Source organism: Balaenoptera musculus, chromosome 20, assembly GCF_009873245.2.
Source record: "Balaenoptera musculus isolate JJ_BM4_2016_0621 chromosome 20, mBalMus1.pri.v3, whole genome shotgun sequence".
In the NCBI taxonomy this organism is placed as follows: Eukaryota; Metazoa; Chordata; class Mammalia; order Artiodactyla; family Balaenopteridae; genus Balaenoptera; species Balaenoptera musculus.
The window spans coordinates 35242135-35263010 of record NC_045804.1 but is presented as its reverse complement, the minus strand read 5'-3'; the positions used below and the strand labels follow the sequence as shown (position 1 = coordinate 35263010).

At 35.8% G+C, this 20876-nt stretch overlaps 1 protein-coding gene across 4 annotated transcripts in view; it reads right to left on the bottom strand.

Annotated features, from left to right (window-relative positions):
• The window catches only part of CLTC (clathrin heavy chain), a 64969-nt gene that overhangs the window by 33274 nt on the left and 10819 nt on the right, over positions 1-20876 (bottom strand). For all 4 annotated transcript variants that reach the window (XM_036835297.1, XM_036835298.1, XM_036835299.1 and 1 more), the window contains exons 2-8: positions 11999-12206; positions 9028-9296; positions 8304-8465; positions 6345-6458; positions 5742-5915; positions 2709-2906; positions 1765-1965 (exon numbers count right to left, since the gene is read on the bottom strand). In XM_036835297.1, coding sequence (XP_036691192.1) covers positions 1765-1965; positions 2709-2906; positions 5742-5915; positions 6345-6458; positions 8304-8465; positions 9028-9296; positions 11999-12206 — 1326 coding nt within the window. The remainder of the gene's footprint in view (positions 1-1764; positions 1966-2708; positions 2907-5741; positions 5916-6344; positions 6459-8303; positions 8466-9027; positions 9297-11998; positions 12207-20876) is intronic.

Sequence of the window (20876 nt, the reverse complement as noted above, 5' to 3'; positions counted from 1 at the left end):
CCTCTAACTATTAAGACTATTCAGATATCAGACCCACATGGTCTTAATTTTTCAAGAATAATGCAGCTCCTAATGTAATGTTATCAAATGAAAATCTGATATTCAAGGAGCCAGGTGAGGCTTACCATAAAGACCATTACTAAAATTAGGGTATAATCTGTATGTCTGAAGGATCTAAGCTTCATTATCTTCTTGATTTTTGGATTTAAAGTTATAAAGCAGGACATTAATTTCAAGAGGTCAAACAGATAAAAATTTTAGAATTTTTAGGTGGTATACATGCAGATACCCTCCTCTGTACTATTCAGCCTGCCTTAGTCAGCTGCCCAATCTGGAAAGCAGCTTCTCTAAAAGAGTTTGCTTTAAATACTAGAGTTGATTTTCTATGATTATCACTGACATTCAATGAGAAGTTCTATCAGAGTCTACACCTCTCAACCGAACATGCTAACTAATGAAGAGTTGACCAGTGTCCTTTTTACCACAAATGAATCCTATGTGACCATTCACCAAAAAAGGTAATGATACCCAAAAAGCTTTCACACTGTTATATTGGTCAACTCAGTTACCTTGGCTATTCCCACCCTCCCTTATCTTAAACAATTAGGACGGACCTCAAATACTCGCTATGTGGCTAGTAACTATTCTTCAGCAGACTCCTGTCCAAGCATCCCAACTCTGAAGTACTATCCTCCAATATCCTATAAGATTGCCAGAAGCTGGGTCAAGAAACAAGGACTTACAATTAGTAATGTAAAAATATAACCAACATAACACTAAAGCCAAAAGGTCTAACATTAAAAGTTATTCACTACTCAGAGTGCTGTAAACAGTACCACCTCAGTTCTTGACACTGGCATAAGAAATGACAATTCAATATTGCCACTTTGTGGAGAAAGGCTTTCTATTTCTTTCAGGAATAATACCACTAAAGGATTGTTTAAACTTGTTAGTTGCCTTACAAATAAGCAACATTTTCCATAATGTGCTCCAGAAAACATAATACCATTAGATACTCTATGTAAAAAGAAATTAGTAAGTACTGAGTGAATTTAAAAGGCATAGAGAAATCCTACAGTAAAGAAAGCTGGTTAACAACAGTTTTTAAAGATTTATATTTAAATAATTTCAAGAAACTAAGTTAAATATTTTTTCATGTAATGCCAATTAACATTCTGTGAAATCTCTCTGGGAATCTGTATCACTGCTAATTAGACAGCCCTGCTGTCTTGTTAACATATTTCCGAGCCAACATTTTATATAACATGTTTCCCTTGCACACCCAAACATGGTTACTAGCAGCAAATATCACAGTTTTGATACCTGGGAAGTTCTACAAGAAAAGATATGATGTTGTATGGTTGAAACTACTGGACATATCAAGTGTGGGATGTGGGAGAAAGGAATACATTCTTAGGTCCAAATGAGTGTTACATACGTTGACAAATATGAATGCGCAAAGCATCTCACACTAAGCTTTTCCTAAAGCAAAAGGATAGCAATTTGCTTCCAGATTAGTAGTTTTAACCACCAGGCAAGTAATCCTGGATTCCATTTTAAAACAGATATCCTACCCTCAACATGCCACAAAATAAATACATTTTCAAAAGGAAATAAGTTTATGCATCTCATGCAATGTCTATTCTTGTTCTATTCCTACAAGCAATAAATAATGGATGGAGATGTTCTGGCACAGCCTATGTTTTTAACTTGTTAACATGGTATTTAATCAAAGCAAAAATATGTTAACAGAAGTTAATATACCTTATCTTCTTTTAACCATTTCTCCAAAAGCTGTTTCCGCCCTTGCTGAAGTACAGGCCTACACAGTTCTAAGGATTCATATTTGTTTAGTTGGCCCTGGTCCAAAAGGATTCCAAAGTACTGAAGTAGGGGAGAAGTTTGACCTGGCTGAGCTGGGACACTCTGGAACCGACGGATGGTGTCTGGGGTACGAAGGATTCCCTTTAAGAAACAGAAATGTTACAGACTCCTTTTAAAGATGATCCAACATCACACTAATAACTCCATGGGTCTCTTAAGTCAATTTTAAAGGCATGACTCCATCTACTAAAACCAAACCTCAAATCTTCAATATATTGAATAGTAAAAATTCAGTCACACTTCTGGTTCAATGTTATGAGATTATTCTGAATCAGGAACATACCAACCTAATTATAATGTCAATGTGTAAGACAACAACAGTTACAACTAGCTATTATTCCAGGTTCACATTAGGTTAAGTGGAAATTTCATTACACTGGTCAGGGAGTAAGGTGTTAATTCAGTTCAACATAATACAAAGGTGATGAGGATAAATTCAGCTCAATTTCAGACAACTCTTCCTACCATAAATTGAACAGGATCTGTTTAATCTTCAACCCTTAGAAATAAAATCAGTAGCTATTACAGATAAGATCAAACAGTATAACAACTGAGTAACTAAACAGTATTACATCTATGTAAATCAGAGCTTGTTAGATCTATATATCATTCTGACATCCTGAGTTTTAAAAAGCTAACCAAATCTAGAGCACAGAAAAGTAATTAAATCTAGAGGTACTGACAAGTAACTCATTCTACTGGAAAACATATCCTAAAAAAGATTAGTTTCTCTGTGGAAAGCTGGTTCCAGTTCTAACAGTATTAGAAATAGAGCATATTAGCATTAATCCAATCATGGCAACTTCACTTTCATAACTATTTACCTTTGGTGCATTAGCAGCCACCTTTGCTGCCTCTGAGTAATTTCCCTGGGCAAAAAGAGCATTAAATTTCCTGGCAAAGAGTTCTTCAGCACCAGCCAAGTTGTTACGTACAGCCATTCTCAGGGCCAAATCAGGATTTTGTAGGACATTGGTGATATAAGGAATTATGTTTTCTTCTTCCACACATACTGAGAGAACCTGCAATTTAAGATCTAATGAATAGCTGCAATGTGTTCATGTGAGTATCAGTGACACCAAATCCATTTAGAGCTGATGACTACTGAGTCACAAAGGTAATAAAACTGTGACAGCTGCTTTCTTATTGCCATTAAAAAAAAAGAAAAAAAAGAGGGCAGAAAAGAGAAGACTAAAGGGTACTAAGCTATTTGCGGGTTCCTAAAATATGGCCATCTTATAATATAAATAACTCCCCACTTCATACTGTTCAAACTCTAACTGCTTTGCTACCATTTATTCATTCTTAACATGGTATGAGTTCACCTGGAAGAAGTTTAAGGTACATTCTTTCTAACTCTAGTATTTTTCAGTAATTTTAATTACATTTACATTCCCAGAGTCCAGATTATATACTCAATAAGGGGAGGACCACTGAATCCTCAGGCACCTTATATACCACAAGGTATACAGTAGGTGCTTAATAAATGTGGCACCAGTGAAGAGGAACTTCTAATTGCTTCTTTTTAAAGAACAATTACCTACCTTCAGTCCTAATAAGTCACAGAACACTACTTAAAAGCTGAATTCCTGTCAGTTGCCAAAGAGAAAGGGAGCCCTTCACTATGCATCCATTCCTCTCCCCAACACCAGAGCTGGTATACATCCCAGTAAACTACTTATATTACCCCCAACAGCAGTTCTCGTACTATTATTTCTCATCTAAGTGTTTCTCAGTCACTATTCCACATGAGGAAAGGGACTTATCTTTGTTTACTTGTATTATTAGCACCAGGCAGTGTTTAGCACGAAGTAAATGCTTAATATTTGTTAAAGAAATGAGAACTCAATAACAAAACAGATAGGTAATATCTATTTGCCCGTTCTATTATTCCTTTTGAGGAAAGTGAAAAAATTTTAACCTCCGAAATTCTTTCATTTCTACAGATCTGATCCCCATCGCCAAAAGCTTAGGCCATCCTATATCTGCAACGTGTCACTCTACTCCATATTAAGACACACCTTTTAAAAAAAGGAAGAATTACTTTCTTTATAGTCATTTGCATTCCACCCATCTTTAATTTAATACTTACCTCCTAGGAAAAATAAGGGAGATGAACAAACCCGCTTCTAACTATACTTTCTGTAGTCTTCCCCAAACACCAAACCATAGTTTCATCTTTATCCTATTTTTAGACTGTACCAGCAGATTTTTAGAAACCAGTATTTAAGATCTACAGGGGACAAAGAAGGTTCCTGTACCTTCTAAAGTACTCAGTTCTATCAAGTTCAGAATGTAAGCTAGATATTCGCAACAATCTCATCTTGATCACTTTTGATTTTTCAACCAACAGAAACCACACACTCATTCCTTCAGGGCATAGGTCCAGCTATAGTTGGCTCTGATCAAAAGAGTAAAGCCTTGAAGCCTAAAGGTTACTGTAAACATTCATCTTCTTATTCAAAGCAGCTGGCACAGAAAATTTGTGGGGGGAAGGGGAGGAAAACAATCAATAAGTTCCCAGAATTAAAGTTATGAATATTAAATACATATGGTAAAATTATGCAAGATACTTTAGTTCAAATAATAGTCTCCAAAAAAACCCTAAAAAACAGTAGTCTCTGGCTTAACAAATTTATCATTATAAAATTATCACTAACCTAGTTCACCAAAAGACCCATTCATTCTTGATTTTTCCAAGAGAGACACATGCAACTGAATAAATGAACGCTACTAAATTTTTAAAGTAGCTTTTGTGCCAGACACTGACTGGTGTAGAAATACAATTAAACAAAGAAGAGCCCCTTTCCTAAGGGAGAATAGTGACTGAAACAACCGTAATTCATTGTGGTGAGTGCCATGAAGAGGGCTACCTAAGATCTAGGGACACAGAGCAGAAGCACCTAAGCAGGTGTGGAATTGAGGGAGGGGATGGGTAAATAGGGAAAGACTCTCTCTAAAGTATTTCTCTCTTCATATACATACCATTTTCTGGATATTAATAGAATAAAGGAGAAAAAAACCTATCTACTTCTTTTGCTTACATCTAGGAAAAATACTAACTTGGAGGAAAACTAGTAAAAGGCAAGGCCAGTAACAGTACTGTTTTTGAAAATTTAACCATTTTTTTTTAGGGAAAAAGATACCTCCTGGTATACTATTTTAAATTACATTAAAACACTAAAACACAGAAAAAGGATCACTTGTGTTAGGTGGTATGAGGAGGTATGTCAAATGTGACAAATTCAGAACAGCTAATATACTCCCTAATTGGATAACTTTTCAAATACCCCCACTGAACATATCATAGCTACTGTAACATATCACCTTCCAACATTAAACATTTAGTAATAATTAAAGAGGTAGGGAAAAAGATGTAAAAAGAATTCTTTTCTTTGTAGTTGATAATTTGTCTTAGAGAGATCATAGGAAGAAAACCCCTATAAAAAGTATACAATCTGGGAATTCCCTGTTGGTCTAGTGGTTAGGACTCGGCGCTTTCACTGCTGGGGTCCGGCTTCAATCCCTGGACAGGTACCTAAGATCCCACAAGCCGTGAGGTGCAGCCAAAAGAAAAAGTACAGTCTATCAAATGTGACCCTATTAGTTTCTTTGCATGAAGAGTTACTTCTCTTGATAACAGAGACACACACACAATCCTAGGTGGCTATACTGTATGCCAAATAGTTTCTCTCTCTGAGACAGTGTTAAAGAGAGACTGTTATCATATGCTTCTGCATTTTTAGGTATATATTATTTTCTGACATCCAAAGTTACCCTTTACTTTTTGAAAAAAGCTAACACTAATAAGTGCTATTTCATTTTATCACTTAATTTAATTTTCAAGGTTTCCTTACTTGTCCCTTTCTGTTTACTCCAATTATTCCAGCTGTGGCTTCATGAGGTGCAGTGACAAAGATTGTTTCTCCACTGATTCTATTCATGTAGATGCAGGTACCAGTCTCAAGATCATACAGGTGGATATAACCATACTTAGTAATCAAGAATACTACGTCATGCTTTTCACTGATCTGTATAAAGAAAACCAACACTTCAGTAAAATAATGAATCTATAAACAGAAAATTTAGTCCAATTCCATTTTAGAGATGGTGAAATTCTAGAACTTTGACAAGAGGCTTATATGAAAAATTAAAAGCTAGTATTTATGGCTTCCTCATTTTTACAGCAAATTCAAATATGGGATATCCCAAGTTCTTACATAAAACACAAGAATATTAATAAATTATATAAGATAAAAGAGAAAAACATCATTTTGAACAACCTGGGATAACCCAATTTATATATTACATTAAAGAAAGAGTATTACTTTACAAAGTTTCACTAACAAACTATTTTTGAGTAAAGGCACCACTTAAATTATACTGACTATCAGTTGTAGTTTTTGAATTAATTGTGTTAAGAGGAGAGATTTTAAGTTCATTTGTTTTGCTTAAAGTACCTGCATTGCAACAGGAAAGTCATTTTGTGCTTCTGGAGGAAAGAAAACATCCACTGCCTTCTTTGGAAAGGGTTGGTTCCCTGTAGGTGGTGTGCCAACTTCAATGATATGTAACTGTTCAAAAGAAAATAAAACTTATGATCAAATGCTAAAAGGATCATAGCAGCTTTATTTGTAGCCCCAAACTAAAAACAACCAAAATGTCCTATGATAGGTGAACATTAAACTATATGGTACAACCATACCATGGAACTCCTCAGTAATAAAATGAACGTTCACGGACACAATGCCCAGTGGGAACACACAAAAAAAGGGCACTCTCAGAAGATCACATACTATATGATTCTATTTACACAGCATTCTTGAAGAGACAAAATTCTAGTAATGGAGAGTAAATTAGTGATTTTCAGGGGTTAAAGATGGTGAGGGAGAGGTAAGTGGTTGTGACTATAAAGGGGTAGCAAGAGGGAAATCTTTGTGGTGACGGAATAGTATGTATCTTGAATCTATTCATGATAAAATGACACAATTATACAATTGAACCAATGCCAACTTCTGGTTTATCTACTGTACTACATCACTATGTAACCGTTGGGGTAAACTAGGTAAAGGGCATGGGATCTCTCTGTACTGTCTTTGCAGCTTCCTATGAATAATATGTATTATTTCAAGACAAAAATTTTAAAAAGTCGGTTGAATAGCTCAATCACACCTCAATCTACTTTAAATTAAGAATGGTAAAACAATACCCACAAAAGGGCTTTTGATTATAATTTAGTTTTTCCAAATAGAAATCTAACTTAAGTTGTTGAATTCTTCTCTGCCCACACCTGCTCTAAACACAGATAAGTATGCACTTAAGCTGAGCTGTCGCTCTCATCACATGCACCTCACAAATTTGGATGAGAACATTCTGATTTAAAATGTCCGATGCTTCACATCAGTGAGCGAGGCAAGAGAAAGCAAATAATGTCAATGAAAGAGTATTATATATTTTGCTCAGTCATGTCAGGAATGGACTGAAACAATAAATAATTCCGTTTCCAAGCTATACAACCACATGCAAGTTACTAGGGCGGTCTCATCCTTCATTAGGATGACTAGCCATCCAGCTTAAAGGCTATCGACTACCATATTTTAGGCAATCGCTATCTTGATTTTTAAAAACTACTTAGCATGGAAAAATAGTAAGACTTCAGAGATTCTGCTATGGCAATGAGAAAAGCAGTCAAACTGAGTTTCCAGGGGCAGCAGTGCTAACTGTGGTGCAATCATAGCAGCAGCAGGCCTGCAGAGTTCTGTGTCAGGACTTTTGGCTGCTGCCCATTCTCCCTTATTCCTCCTAATTTTCCAAGCTTGGTTCTTAACCTTCCTAGCTATTGAAAACTATCCACTATCCTTTCATTCAATTTTTTATGCTCTAATCAACCACACCCTGTTTCTGTTGTCTGAAACTAAGAACCCTACAAAGTACTTCAATTTGTCCAGGTGATTTCAATGTATAGTCAGCGTTGAGAAGCTCTGATTTAAGGCAATGGTACTGAAATTGTGGTCCACATTCTATCTAGTCACCTAGAGCATTTAAAATGCACATTATGAGCTCCACTTACTGAATCAGACTCTCTAGATGGAAGGCACACAAATGTACATTTTAGCCACCCTAGTGATTCTTATGCACGGTAAAGTTGAAAAACATCAAATTAAGGCCTTTGGTAAAGGCAGTGAAAATAGTCTTACTATAAAAAGCTGATACAAATAAGTTGTTAAAGAACATTCATTTTAGACAAGTATCACTAGAAACAGAATTTAAACAAATTAAGTCACCACAAATCTGATTGTTAAAAACAAATTAGCAAGAAAGGGAGAAGACTATTTTGAAATTAGGTAACAAATTAATTAGTAACAGAAAGACAAAAAAGATAAGTTCTCACTAAAATAATTTCCAAAGGCAAAACTTACCTTCCCTCCGGCTTGACCCCGTACTGCAAAACAAAATAACGTCGACTCTTCTGCATTTCCTTCCATCTTAAACTGTGCAAAGCTAGCCGCATGTCCTTCAATGGGCTGAGACACTTTCCTATCTACAGAATATAACTGCATAGCTCCTACCACACGATTTTGCTACAAAAGATCAAGCAGAGTAAAGTTTGGGGACCCAGTAACTCCCAGATTCAACAACTGCTGAAATAACTAGAATGCTTTATCATCTTTACAAGGATTTACAATTCCTTGTTAGTCCCTCAATGTAGATTTGATACCTCTCAATTTAAAATTTAGCTGCAAACACTCTCTTATTAAAGCGTAACATGAATGTTTAAAATGTGCCTCATATACAACCATCTCTTTACACTATCTTTTAAAAAAGAAAGATATAAGAGTACTCATTCTGCAGTAAATATCCACAATAAATTCCAAATCATTCATACAGGAACTCATTATCTACTCAACCTGAAAATAAGACCTAAAAACACCTTGGTAAGAGTACTCTGAACTGTATGTTAGTATAAAGGCATTAAGCCAGCAACCTCTATTTCCTAAAAACGAAAAAAAAAAAGGAAGGAAAAAAAACCAGTCTTCCAAAATAAATCAGATTTGCAAAGATAACCTAATTTCAAAATAAACTGCATTCTGAGCCCATTAATTCTCTAAACCTTTTCTTTATTAAGAACTAGAAAAATGTTACCTGTGCAGATATGCCAGTCAGAAGTAACCACTTTTGCTTTGCATCAGTACGATAATTGATAATCTGGCACCCTGCAAGGCTAGAATGGCGATCAAACATTTTCACTGGCTGAGACTCTCCTTCCATACTCCAATGATAAACTGCATTATCCGTAACAAGAGCAACCGTATTCAAAGAGATCCATTTCCAGAAGGTGACATCATCGGTCATGGTATGGGCCTTCATTTTACTTTTCATTTCAATGTTAAATATCTGAAGAGTTTTCCCAGCTAAAAACAAAATAAGAATTATGAATCACTAAGAAAGCAAAGTTCAGGATAAATTAATATCTAGCTAGACTAGACTCTGCAGCAAAATCTGTAACTTCCAGACAAAATGGTTCTATCATGAGACTAATAACCAAATACAGAAGTCACACTGACAGACTAGCAACCATTGAAGAGATAGCTGAAACTGAGCAGTCTACACCTAACTGTGAAGCAAAAACTCTATCACCTCTAATCAAGACATTTTAAACAGACAGTATGACTTCCAAAGAATTCTAAATCTCAACTAAAAATGAGTCTAAAGAACAGCTCACTTAACAATGGAAAACAAGTTGTAATCTTCATGCTTAATTAAGAATGCTTACCCATAAACTGAGTTAGTGGTAGGTACACAGAACAAAGCAAATCTGATTCAAGCACATGGGGAAAATGTCTACTTTTTAAAAGGCAGTCATCCCCGCCCCCCCCCCCCCCCCCCCGCCGCCCCATTCAACTAAATCTCGTGGAAACTTCTTTTTGGAAGAGGATCTACTTCAACTCTACCTTGTACCACTAGCACGTAAGAGAAGTGCATGCTACGTTTAGTTGGTTTAAGATACAAAGGGAAGGTAGGGGTGCTGGAGGAAAGGAGAGGGAGACAAAGGAGGACAGTTTCAGATGTTAATATACTAGAGATAAGAACAAAATTCAAGCTTCATCCAATTAAGACAGCATTTAGTAAAAGAAGGATGAAATTTGCCTTGAATGTTAACAGTTCACTGAGTCAGATGCAAAGGCTTGTACTTATAATTTGAAATCCATCACAGTCCGAAAAGTGATTTGGTTTAAATTACTAGAGGTCAAAAGCCCACGGCTGACACTAGGCTATCTAATTCAGATTAGTCCTTAGAAACTAAGGAAAACTCCATTACTGAGCCACAGAGAATCTGGCTCCTGAAGAACAAAAATTATAAGATAGTATGGGGGTGGGAGTGGGGGTGGAGAGAGGGATGGGACGGGACACAAAACATATAGCTTTGTACCACGACCCTTCCTAATTACTACATGGGTAAAAACTTCTTCCATAAAATGAAGAATGTTATTCCCATCCCACACAATATGTAAACCACAACCAGACTTGAACAATTGTGAGAGTTATAGTCCTGTTTATAAAAAGAAACCAAGGGATTTGAAACTGGATTCAGAGGGAAGCAGTATTTGGGAATGACGGACTTTCCTTTGCTGTCTTCCCCAACCCCTAGTTAATTACACGTTTTATTCTTTACATGAAAGGGGTTGGCGGGGTGGTTTTGGGAGGAGGGCATGGGATGACAGCTTAACTCTGTAATGTAGACATACAGGCACAAATCTTTTCAATTTATTCTTTTTATAGAACAGGACAGTAACTAATACAATCTAATTTAAGATAACTCACCATCTGCACACATAAGAAAGCATTAAGAAATGTGATAAAATAACAGTAACATTAAAAATAGCAAAGAATTTTGAGAAAATTAAAACGATGGCCTTTTTATAGAGGTGTGAGAGCTGCTAAGCAGTTGAATTTAAATTCTTTAAGGAGGCTGAAGGGAGCTTAATACCTTCAAGTATAATCTGTATTGTTTAATGGAAGCAAATAATAGATCACTACCACAAAAAAAGTATCCCAGGTAAAAGCTGGACCATCTGTCCTTGAGATGAGATCAACTCCTATCTTGGATATGTAATGGAGACTTGTTTGAATATGCTTGCCCCCCAACCCTCAGCCAACCAATCTGATCTCCAACCAGAGTTACTACTAAATACAAAGTATAAATCATGTGGGAAAAAAATGTATTTAAAGGTCTATTTAAATACTTCAGCACCTCTAACAAGTCACCCACAAATTCATCAAGAAATTACTAGGAATCTGAACTCTTCCTCCTACAACCAAGAAGAAAAACGACAAAGCAAAAAATAGGCAATTAAATGTGCCTTTCAGATTCAGCCAGTTTGTTACCTAGCCCTCTTAAAAACCTGTTTTAAATGGTGAATTACACTCAGTCTACATAGTTCAAAGGAAAAAAATTAACATAGACTCCCAGAGGGTATGAGGTTCGCTTGAACTCTGTTTAGATTGACAGGCTGTACAGTTCCCTGTTGTGACAATTAAAAAGTTAGTCTGAATAAACTCTAACACCGTTGATTCCAAAAATTTAATACCCACCTATACACACACACACTTTTAAAAATGAGTGTAAATTCAAGCCATTTTTAGAACTTGATAATCTAAATGAAACACAAGCCTGAAGCATAAAAAAGGCACAGCATGAAGAGCAAGTTTATCATCACAACAAACTTCTGCAATGTTTAGGTGCTAATATTAATAAAGTATATTTTATTCCAGAATATGAATCACTAATTTCTTATGTCTTCTGTATATGGAGTTATGTTTTCAGTACAATCTTATCACACTGTAGGTATAAAATTTAAATTCATTTAATCTAAAACTTAAAATTTTCCAAGTAGATCTTATGAGTAGAAAGTAAGACATCTCACAGAAATATGCCAAATAAAAGTCATGAAAGTAGTTAAAAATCAAATACAGTAACAGCTTTAACTTTGCAGATCTATTTAACCAAAATTAATCAATATACTAAAAAAATAGATCCTAATTATTGTATTTGAATAAATTATACATAGAAAAGAGTTTTAAGAAAAAAAAAAAACCCACAATCTTTTTATACCTTTTAGTGCAATTACTTTGCTGGCTGGATTCATGATGGCGCTGTCTGCTGAAATTGGTCTTCGAATTGGATTACTTGGGTCATTCATATCAATAATTACCACCTGGGCCTGCTCCCCTACTTTCTCTCTAATGCAGATGAATTTGTCTGACTCCATAGTCAGGGTACTGAAGCCGATGTTTGCTGGGTTTATACCCAGGTTCTGGAGCTGAGGGAAAAAAACCAAAAAATATTAATAAATCATATTACAAAGCGAATTAGAAAGACTTGATATTCATGTATTGTTATCATTACAAATCCTCACTTAACCATTATTGCTTCAAGGTCAACAGTGACAACTCCATTGATTCAAGTGAGGCAATTACTATAATGGACCTTCTCTCTTCCAACAAATATGGCATTCGATTGTTTTGTTAAAACCTTGTAGTTGTAACTTGAGATGTATAACCCTCCGGTTACAATTAAGAGGCAGAATAAATAGATATAAAGATAAAGGAAATAGCTACATCTGAGAGCTAGCCTTTATGGGTCAAGGGACCTGAGGTAATCCATGTTTATTGGTTTAAGATCTTTGAACTATTGCATCTGTCCTCTCTAATCCCCTTTAGCAATTAGTAAGTTACTTGTTCATATGCATTGGACTTCAGGAACCTGAAAATTAAATTACAGCATAAAATGAGAGATTTAAAAATTTCACAGGGTTCTTGGTCTAAAGGAACTTGGATTAGCCAGAGCAGACAAACAATACCTTGCAAAATGTGCCAAAACAAAGATACGAAAGAGAGATCCAGTCAAAGGAGGCCTACAGGCAAGGGAATGAACGTGAATGCTCAACAGAAGGAAGAACAAATGCTAAGGCCTAGAGAGATACAAAAATGTGGTCTGCTAAGGGAACTGTAAGTACTTTTGTAACATTGGGAACATAGACCATGAAAGGCTTTCGGAGTAGAGAATTAAGGTTATAAACACAAGCAAGGGCTAGACTGATAAGCTAAATGTACCCCAGTAAGAATCCTGAATTTATTCTATAGGTAAAGGAAGCTACTTAAGGATTTTAACAAGGAAAATAATAGAATCAGATTTGCTTTGTGTACTCAGAAGCTATTAAAGTATTTGCTAAGCAAATATATAGGATCTAAAGATGGCAGGTCTTTGAAAACTAGTTAAGTGTGTAAGAACAAAAGGCACTTGTTAAAAGAAGACTTCTACCAGAGTGGGTCATTTCTCTGAGTGATTAAATGTAGTATAATAGACTAAGTACCACTCAAAGGCTATCTGAAGGCTTTCTTAGCTTTGACCAGCCTAGGGTTTTTTTGTTTGTTTTTTTCCTTTCCTCCAATAGATAACAAATTCACATAGAACAAAATCAAACAAAAATTTTAAAGCACAGGAAGAAAAAAAAAAAAATCAAGTCTTCCTCCTGCCTTTGTTCCCCAGATAGCCAATTTCCCTTCCCAGAGACCATCACTGTCACTACTCTCTTGTGGACCGGCTGAGCCAAATTAAATATATTTAACTTAAATTCTTTTGTCAAACTCTTCTGCCAATAGTGCTTAACTATAACCAGACCAGGATCTCAAAAAGATACAACATAAGATTAAGAGACTACATTTTACTTTCACTTCCCTCTTATACCTCAATGACTGCAGGCACAACCAATTATGAAGTATAGTTACAGTAACTTAGTCACTGAATACCAGGGCAAGGAGACAAGCAATTGTCTAACTATTAACACAAACATGGTAATAAAGTAGAAGATGAACTAGCTGTACAAGCTCAAGTATATGCTGCAGTGCAAGGCAAATACACAAGCTGTGAGATATGTAACTTATACATGAGTTTGGTTACAACACAACTTTATGAATTATCAATTTTCATTTCTTCCTAACTTTAACTTTTAGTGACTTTTAGTTAAAGAACTAATGGAGGAAGATAAATATACGTGGTCCTCAACAATATATGAAGACACTGTGTGTGGGCTTAAAGGAAGCCTTGCACAAACCAAATTGTTCGTCTAATTTCAAGGGAAGTGGATACATTCGTTTTTCTGAGTAGACCAGTCCTCAGACTCTTAAGCTTAATTGATAGTTACCTTTCCAATAATTAAAAAAATATTCCAGTAGATCCTAGAGCTCCCAGAACTATATACGTAAAAGCAACAAGTTATCTTCTAGACTACTCTGTAAAATAAGAATTCTATGCTTCTAAGTCACTACCAAGCATTCACCTAAGGCAATTTTGAGCCCCAACTGTCACAGCTTAAATCCTACAGTGTCTGAGAAAGTAAAAATAGTGTTAGTCAAACAGTAAAATTAAAAGTAAAACAAGGATGCAAACCACAAACACTACTAATTGAACCCATAAATGATTCGAATAGATTCCTTTTGACCCCTCCACATAAGAGGCAGGTACAAGACAACTGTAAGAGAAGAAAACACTATTAGAAAAGGCAGTAAAGAGGAGGAAAAAAGGTAAGTCAAGAAATATGTGTTTCCTATTCCCAGGCAGATCTCCAGATAAATGCAGCAAGAAACGCACATGTCAAAATTTAGCACTGACCTTCAGCCTCAGAGCTGTTTTATTTGCAGAAAAGGTAAAGAACTGGTTCAAAGGGGGTGGGGTTCCTGTACTCCTCACAATTTATGTAATCCTTATATTCTTTTCTCATTAAACACATTCTACCAAGAAAGCTATGCATATATATTTTTCATCTTCTCTATCAAGAGTGTACTCCATGTGAAACAAACATACACCCTTTATTTAAAAAACAAAATTAAACAAGAGGTAGATGGCAAATTCTCACCAATCCACATATTTAAACATTTTAAGCAGCATACTTAAGTAATGCCTGTTTATACAACTAAATAGGAAACTTCCCTTCCTAAAAAGCCTATCCCAGTTGTTAGGATAAGTGACAGAACTTCAAGTGACCTATTCCTATCAGTTAACAGAAAGTTACATTTGTTCCCTTCTCTTCAAATAATGTCAGTAGGAATTTTTCCTTACTGGTGATACTTTTCAGTGAGAATGCCCAGAACGCTCACCAATTCTTCCCATATTTTCCTAGGATATATTCAAAAGGGAAACATCCCAAAACAGTCACAGGACAGGTCACCATCATTAATCACAATTCTGGGTTAGATGCACTCTTAAAATAGGATCATATAAAAGGGTTACCATACTAGATAACTGTGTCTCGCAATATTCATACAGATTAAAACTTTAAAATACAACATAGGGAATTCCCTGGTGGTCCAGAGGTTAGGACTCCATACTTCCACTGCTGGAGGCCCGGGTTTGATCCCTGGTTAGGGAACTAGGATCCCGCAAGCCACTCAGCACAGACAAAAAAACCCAAAAAACACCGTAATGTTTTTAAACAGATTTCATTTTCAAAACAGCATATACTAGCCATAAAATATTCTAGTCAATCATAAAGGTCTGATGGTGTGTGAGCTATCTACCACAGAAACTGAATTACAGACTGTGGAAGAAACCACTAATAAATTCAGAGACCGTTTAAGCATCTCCAAACTTGCAGCTATTTACAGAGAATATACAACAATATCAGAATTCTGGCCACATTTTTTATCCTCTCAATTGGCAAAGTGTTGCTACTGTTGAAGATGGGGATATTCTATTTTGAGATATACTTGGAAGTTTCTATAATAAAGTGTTTTTTTTTTTAACTTCAAATAACTTTTATTTTGCTGTTATAAAATAAGAATATGGAGTCAATAAACTTAGGCCCAAGAAAAGGGATTACTTTTTCTGAATAGTTATTACACGTACATGGCAAATAATTCATACTATACAAAAGGGTATATACACTATGAAAAGTCACCCACTCCATGTTTCCAGTAATACCTCTCTTCCCCCAGCAATGAGATACTTTTCCATCTTAGATATCCTACGCACAGATGAAAGTATGTATTTCCATTCTACCTTTTAAAAAAAATTAATGGCACATGCACAAAGGCACAAAAACTATCAACTGCTCCCCCTTTAAAGAAAGCCACCCAAACTGTGTAATTTGTTTAGTTTCCAGGCTAGATTTTGGACACTGGTCTGTAAGAGGCAATACTGTAGGACTTGACACCTAAGTCTAGTTCAGATTCCAAAAAATAAGTACAGTTGTCCATCCCTCAGTATCCACTGGGGATTGATTTCAGGACCCCTCGCAGACACCAAAAATCCACAGATGCTGGAAAGTCCTTCATATGGATGGGAAACCACAGATATGGAGGGGAGGGCTGACTGTAAATATTAATAGATTTACTGTTAATCAGCACACCCAAAACTCTGGAGTACCCTGGAATTACATTTTACAAACGATACAAAAATGATTCCTTTTCCCTCTCCTCCCCTCCTCACCCCAATCTGGATTAACATGCCAAGAGAAAAAAGTGAGACACTGCATTCTTAGTTTTGAAGTGAAAAATAGTATTTCAGATTCCCCATAATCTAGAGAACACAGAGGGTTCTTCATTCAAGTAGACAATTACTGTACAAATGTATAACTCTGATTATAAACTACAAGTGCTATCCAGAATTCGTTCTGTGGATTCCTCATAAGAGCCAAAATGTCTGGGTTTAGCCCTAGTTTTGCCACATAAATGATCATGGGCGAATCAATTATCTCTGTATATCCATTTTCTCACCTGAAACATGTGAGATGATAGTACATATCACACAATTGTGAGGATTTAATGTGAAGTGCTTTCAGAACAGTGCCTTACACATAGTAAAACTTCAATAGATACTATTAGTACATATAACACATCAGTACTTAGGCCAGCTCAAGGTTAGCTTTTTTTGTATTTGCATTTTATCTGCTTAATACAGCTGTCCTAGAAGTTGGCTGAAATTCTGGGTGTGAATTTCTTTTGATTACTGATAAAAGATTACTGGTCTCTGGGTGCTTAACTTATTAGACACTGAATTTTTGTTTGTTTTTTCTTTCAAGAAAAGGAAATTACTCTTTAAAATTTCCAATTCTGCTCTTTAATTGCCTAACTAAATTTAGTCCCTGGCGGTCCAGTAGTTAAGACTTCACCTCCCAATGCAGGGCATGCAGGTTCAATCCCTGGTCGGGGAGCTAAGGTCCCACATGCCTCACAGCCAAAAAAACCAAAGCATAAAACAGAAGCAGGGGCTTCCCTGGTGGCGCAGTGGTTAAGAATCCACCTGCCAATGCAGGAGACGTGAGTTCGAGCCCTGGTCCGGGAAGATCCCACATGTCGCGGAGCAACTAAGCCCGTGCACCACAACTACTAAGCCTGCACTCTAGAGCCCACGAGCCACAACTACTGAAGCCCGCGTGCCTTGAGCCCGTGCTCCCAACAAGAGAAGCCACCAAAATGAGAAGCCCACGCACCGCAACAAAGAGTAGCCCCCGCTCGCCTCAACTAGAGAAAGCCTGCGTGCAGCAACGAAGACCCAACGCAGCCAAAAATAAAATAAATAAAATAAAATAAATAAATTTATATTAAAAAAGAAGCAATATTGTAACAAATTCAATAAAGACTTTTAAAAATTTATTTAAAAAATAAAGTTAGGTAGAGATCAGAATCTTCAAAATCACATAACATGGAATCATGTAACATATTCATGCTAAGTAACCCTATTTTATTTCAATTCTTATTTTTAGGGGCACCATGGAACAGTATTGCTAAGGCTTTCTAACAAACTTGGCAAATATGTCTCCTACACCTTTGTTTAGGGAGCAAGCGGGGAAAGCTAATGCAAACAATAGGCATAAGGTCAGTATCATAAAAAATTCTTTACTGTAAAGAGCTCAAGGCTAAGAAATAGAAGGTGAAATGGAAAGCAGGCTCAGCATTTCTCCCCTTAGTGTGCAGAATAGTTGAAACTACCTGGTTCAGAGACACATACACTGCCTCTTTCTCTCCTCTCTACTATACCTTTCCAAAACCAAAATTTCCCAACTTTTCCTAATCTGCCCATGCCCCACAATTTCAGATCCATTTATCCAACTAAACCTTAAGCTCCTCAAATAAAAGAACTTTCTTAAAGAATGAAAGCCTCTCCCATCTCTTCTTTTCAATATGCCTAAAATTCTGGAGGCCTAAATATTCTTACACAGAAGGACAACATTCCTTTACTCTATGTATACTGCTAATTACTTTTCAGGACAATTATAGATTAAAAGAGATTTATGAAACCCAGGAGTCCACACTAATATAAATAATATAAATATAAAAGGAAAAGTTGTTTCTTAGAGAAGAAAGCTAACTTAAAAATGGTGAAAGACAGCAGAAACTAACACAACATTGTAAAGCAACTATACCCTAATTTTAAAAAAAAAAATAGTGAAAGACCAATGGAACTCTTTAAAAGTCAGTATTTTGCAGTCAACACAATAATTGATTTGGGCAACGATCATCAATGGATATTAAATTAATGGATGAAATTTTGAGGAGTAACAGATATTTACAAAGTCTCAAAATGTCTCCCCACAAGATACTTATTACAAAGGGAAAAAGAGATTTATAGTGAAGAAACCTGTTATACATAACCTTCACCAAATGATAAAAGTTAATGTAACTAGCAATGGGTCAAAGTGACAGCATATGCTTCCCAGTGAGATGCATTACAAAGAACACATCACTCCTGTAGTATTCCTGCCAAAAGTATATGACCTATCAGATAAACACAAATTGAGGAACATGCCACAAAATAAGTGATCTGTACTCTTTAAAATCTGTACTCTGTATTGTCTTGAAATACAAATAGAGTTCCAGACTAAAGACAACTAAAGAAACAGGACAACTCAATGCAATTCATGATCCTGAATTTTCTTTTGATATAAAGAACATTATTGGAACAACTGATGAAATCTGAATAAAGCCCGAGATAACAGTATTCTGTTAAAGTCAATTTCTTCACCTCGATTTCTGCAGTATGGCTATAGAAGACCATTTTGTTATTCTTATTAAATACACACTAAAGTATGCAGTGGCAAAGCGACATCACATCAGCAAACTACTTTCAAACAGTTCAGTAAAAAATGTACATAGAGAGGCTAAAGAGGATAAATCAAATGTAAAAAATTATAAGAACTGACACATCTGGGTAAAGTGTACAAAGAATCTTTGTACCATTCTTCAAACTTTTCCATAAATCTCAAACTCTGTATGAATAAAATGTTTCTTACAAGAAACTTAAGAGTCGTAACTGAAAGCAACATGTAGATCTTGCTTGGATCCTGCTTTAAACAAACCAAGTAACATTTGGGGTCAATCTGAATTCGGACTGGTTTTTAGGTACTGAGGAACTGTTAACTATTAGGATGCTATAATGATATCGTGACTGTAAGAAAGTGTCCTTATCTTCTAAAGATGCATGCTGGAATATTTATAAAATGTCATAATAGCCTGAATTTTAAAAAAGTGTTTAATTAAAACAAAAAAGCAAATACAGCAAAATATTATTAAAAATCTAGATGATTGGGTATATGCTCTTCCCAGTATTATGAAAACTTGCAAATTTATTATTTTTTGAAGTTTTAAAAAAGGGATGAATCTCTGCTCTTATAGGTTACAGAACTTGAAAATTAAATTGTAATTGTAGGGATTAGACTTTTATTAGGCAATCTACCTATAGGGCAGGAAGGAAGAATACAACTTCAAAAGGTAAAGATGAAAATCAAACCATTCAAAGAGTGACATAATTCCAGAGCAAGAGTTTATGCTCTGTAAAGGAGCTGTATAATGTCTGCCCTATCAGAACTGAGAGGTTTGCTACACTGTCCAGTATGGCAGCCACTGGTCACATGCAGCTATTTAATTTTGTTCAGTAAACAAAATTTAAAATTCAGTTCCTCATTCACATCAATCTCATTTCAAGTACTCAACTACCACATGTGACTACTGTATTGGAAGGCACAGAATACAGAACATTTCCATCATTGCACAGTTCTACTGGAGACCACTGTTTTCAGAAGTTTTTCTTGGGAATCCGACAAGGAGAAAGGGAGAACTTCTTTTACATTAAACTCTGGCAAAATATAAAGGATAGTTGGCAAAGAAACACTTTCATCTTATATAAGGATTTCTGACAAGGAGAAGCGGGAAAACTAGAATTTTCAGGTTTCAAAGTCCAGATATCTGCAGGAGGCTTTGGGGAAAAAAAATCTATAAAGTTTAATGGTAGCACAAGTAAGAGCCCAAGGAAGAGCCAACCTCAGTCTCGGTGCCTCTTTCAAGAAATCACTAAACATTCAAATAGCTAAGGCCCAAGTTATAAGGGACTGAGAAGGACTGAGAAGGTGCAGATAATAATAAGATGTAATTCCTTCAGAGAACATGAGAAAAGAAAGGCCCATCTCTGCGCTTGAGAAACTACCACTGCCTCAGTTTCTAAGATGCTCATCAATATCATAAAGCTTTTGGGGAAAGAGTATACAACTGTAAGATGAATCCCCAATTTCAACAATGTTAACTGTGAAAGAGATTGTATTAAAATTAAAGAAATATGGTCAAAAAAAATTTTTTTAACTTCAGCAATATTAGATTCAGAAATCTAAGTTACATGCTCATCAGTTTTTAATGCTTTAAGCTTTGTTTTTTCTTGTCTTGGTTTTGAAACTGTACTTGATTTAGTTGTACATGTGGCAAACAGAAAAGAGAAAGTGTCCATCCCTGTTTGAGGGGGAGCAAGGCATGCCTAGGTGCTGCATAAAAGGTTTAAGTGATTTAACATACAGCAAGCACCTAGAACACTGTGGGGGCACATAAGCGCTCTATTTTAGGGATTTCTATCCTTTTACAGTTATTTAGCTCTGGGACTATGGTATCGTGACAAACTATTCTAAAACAGATTGGCTCTGATGTCATGCTACTAACACTACATAGTC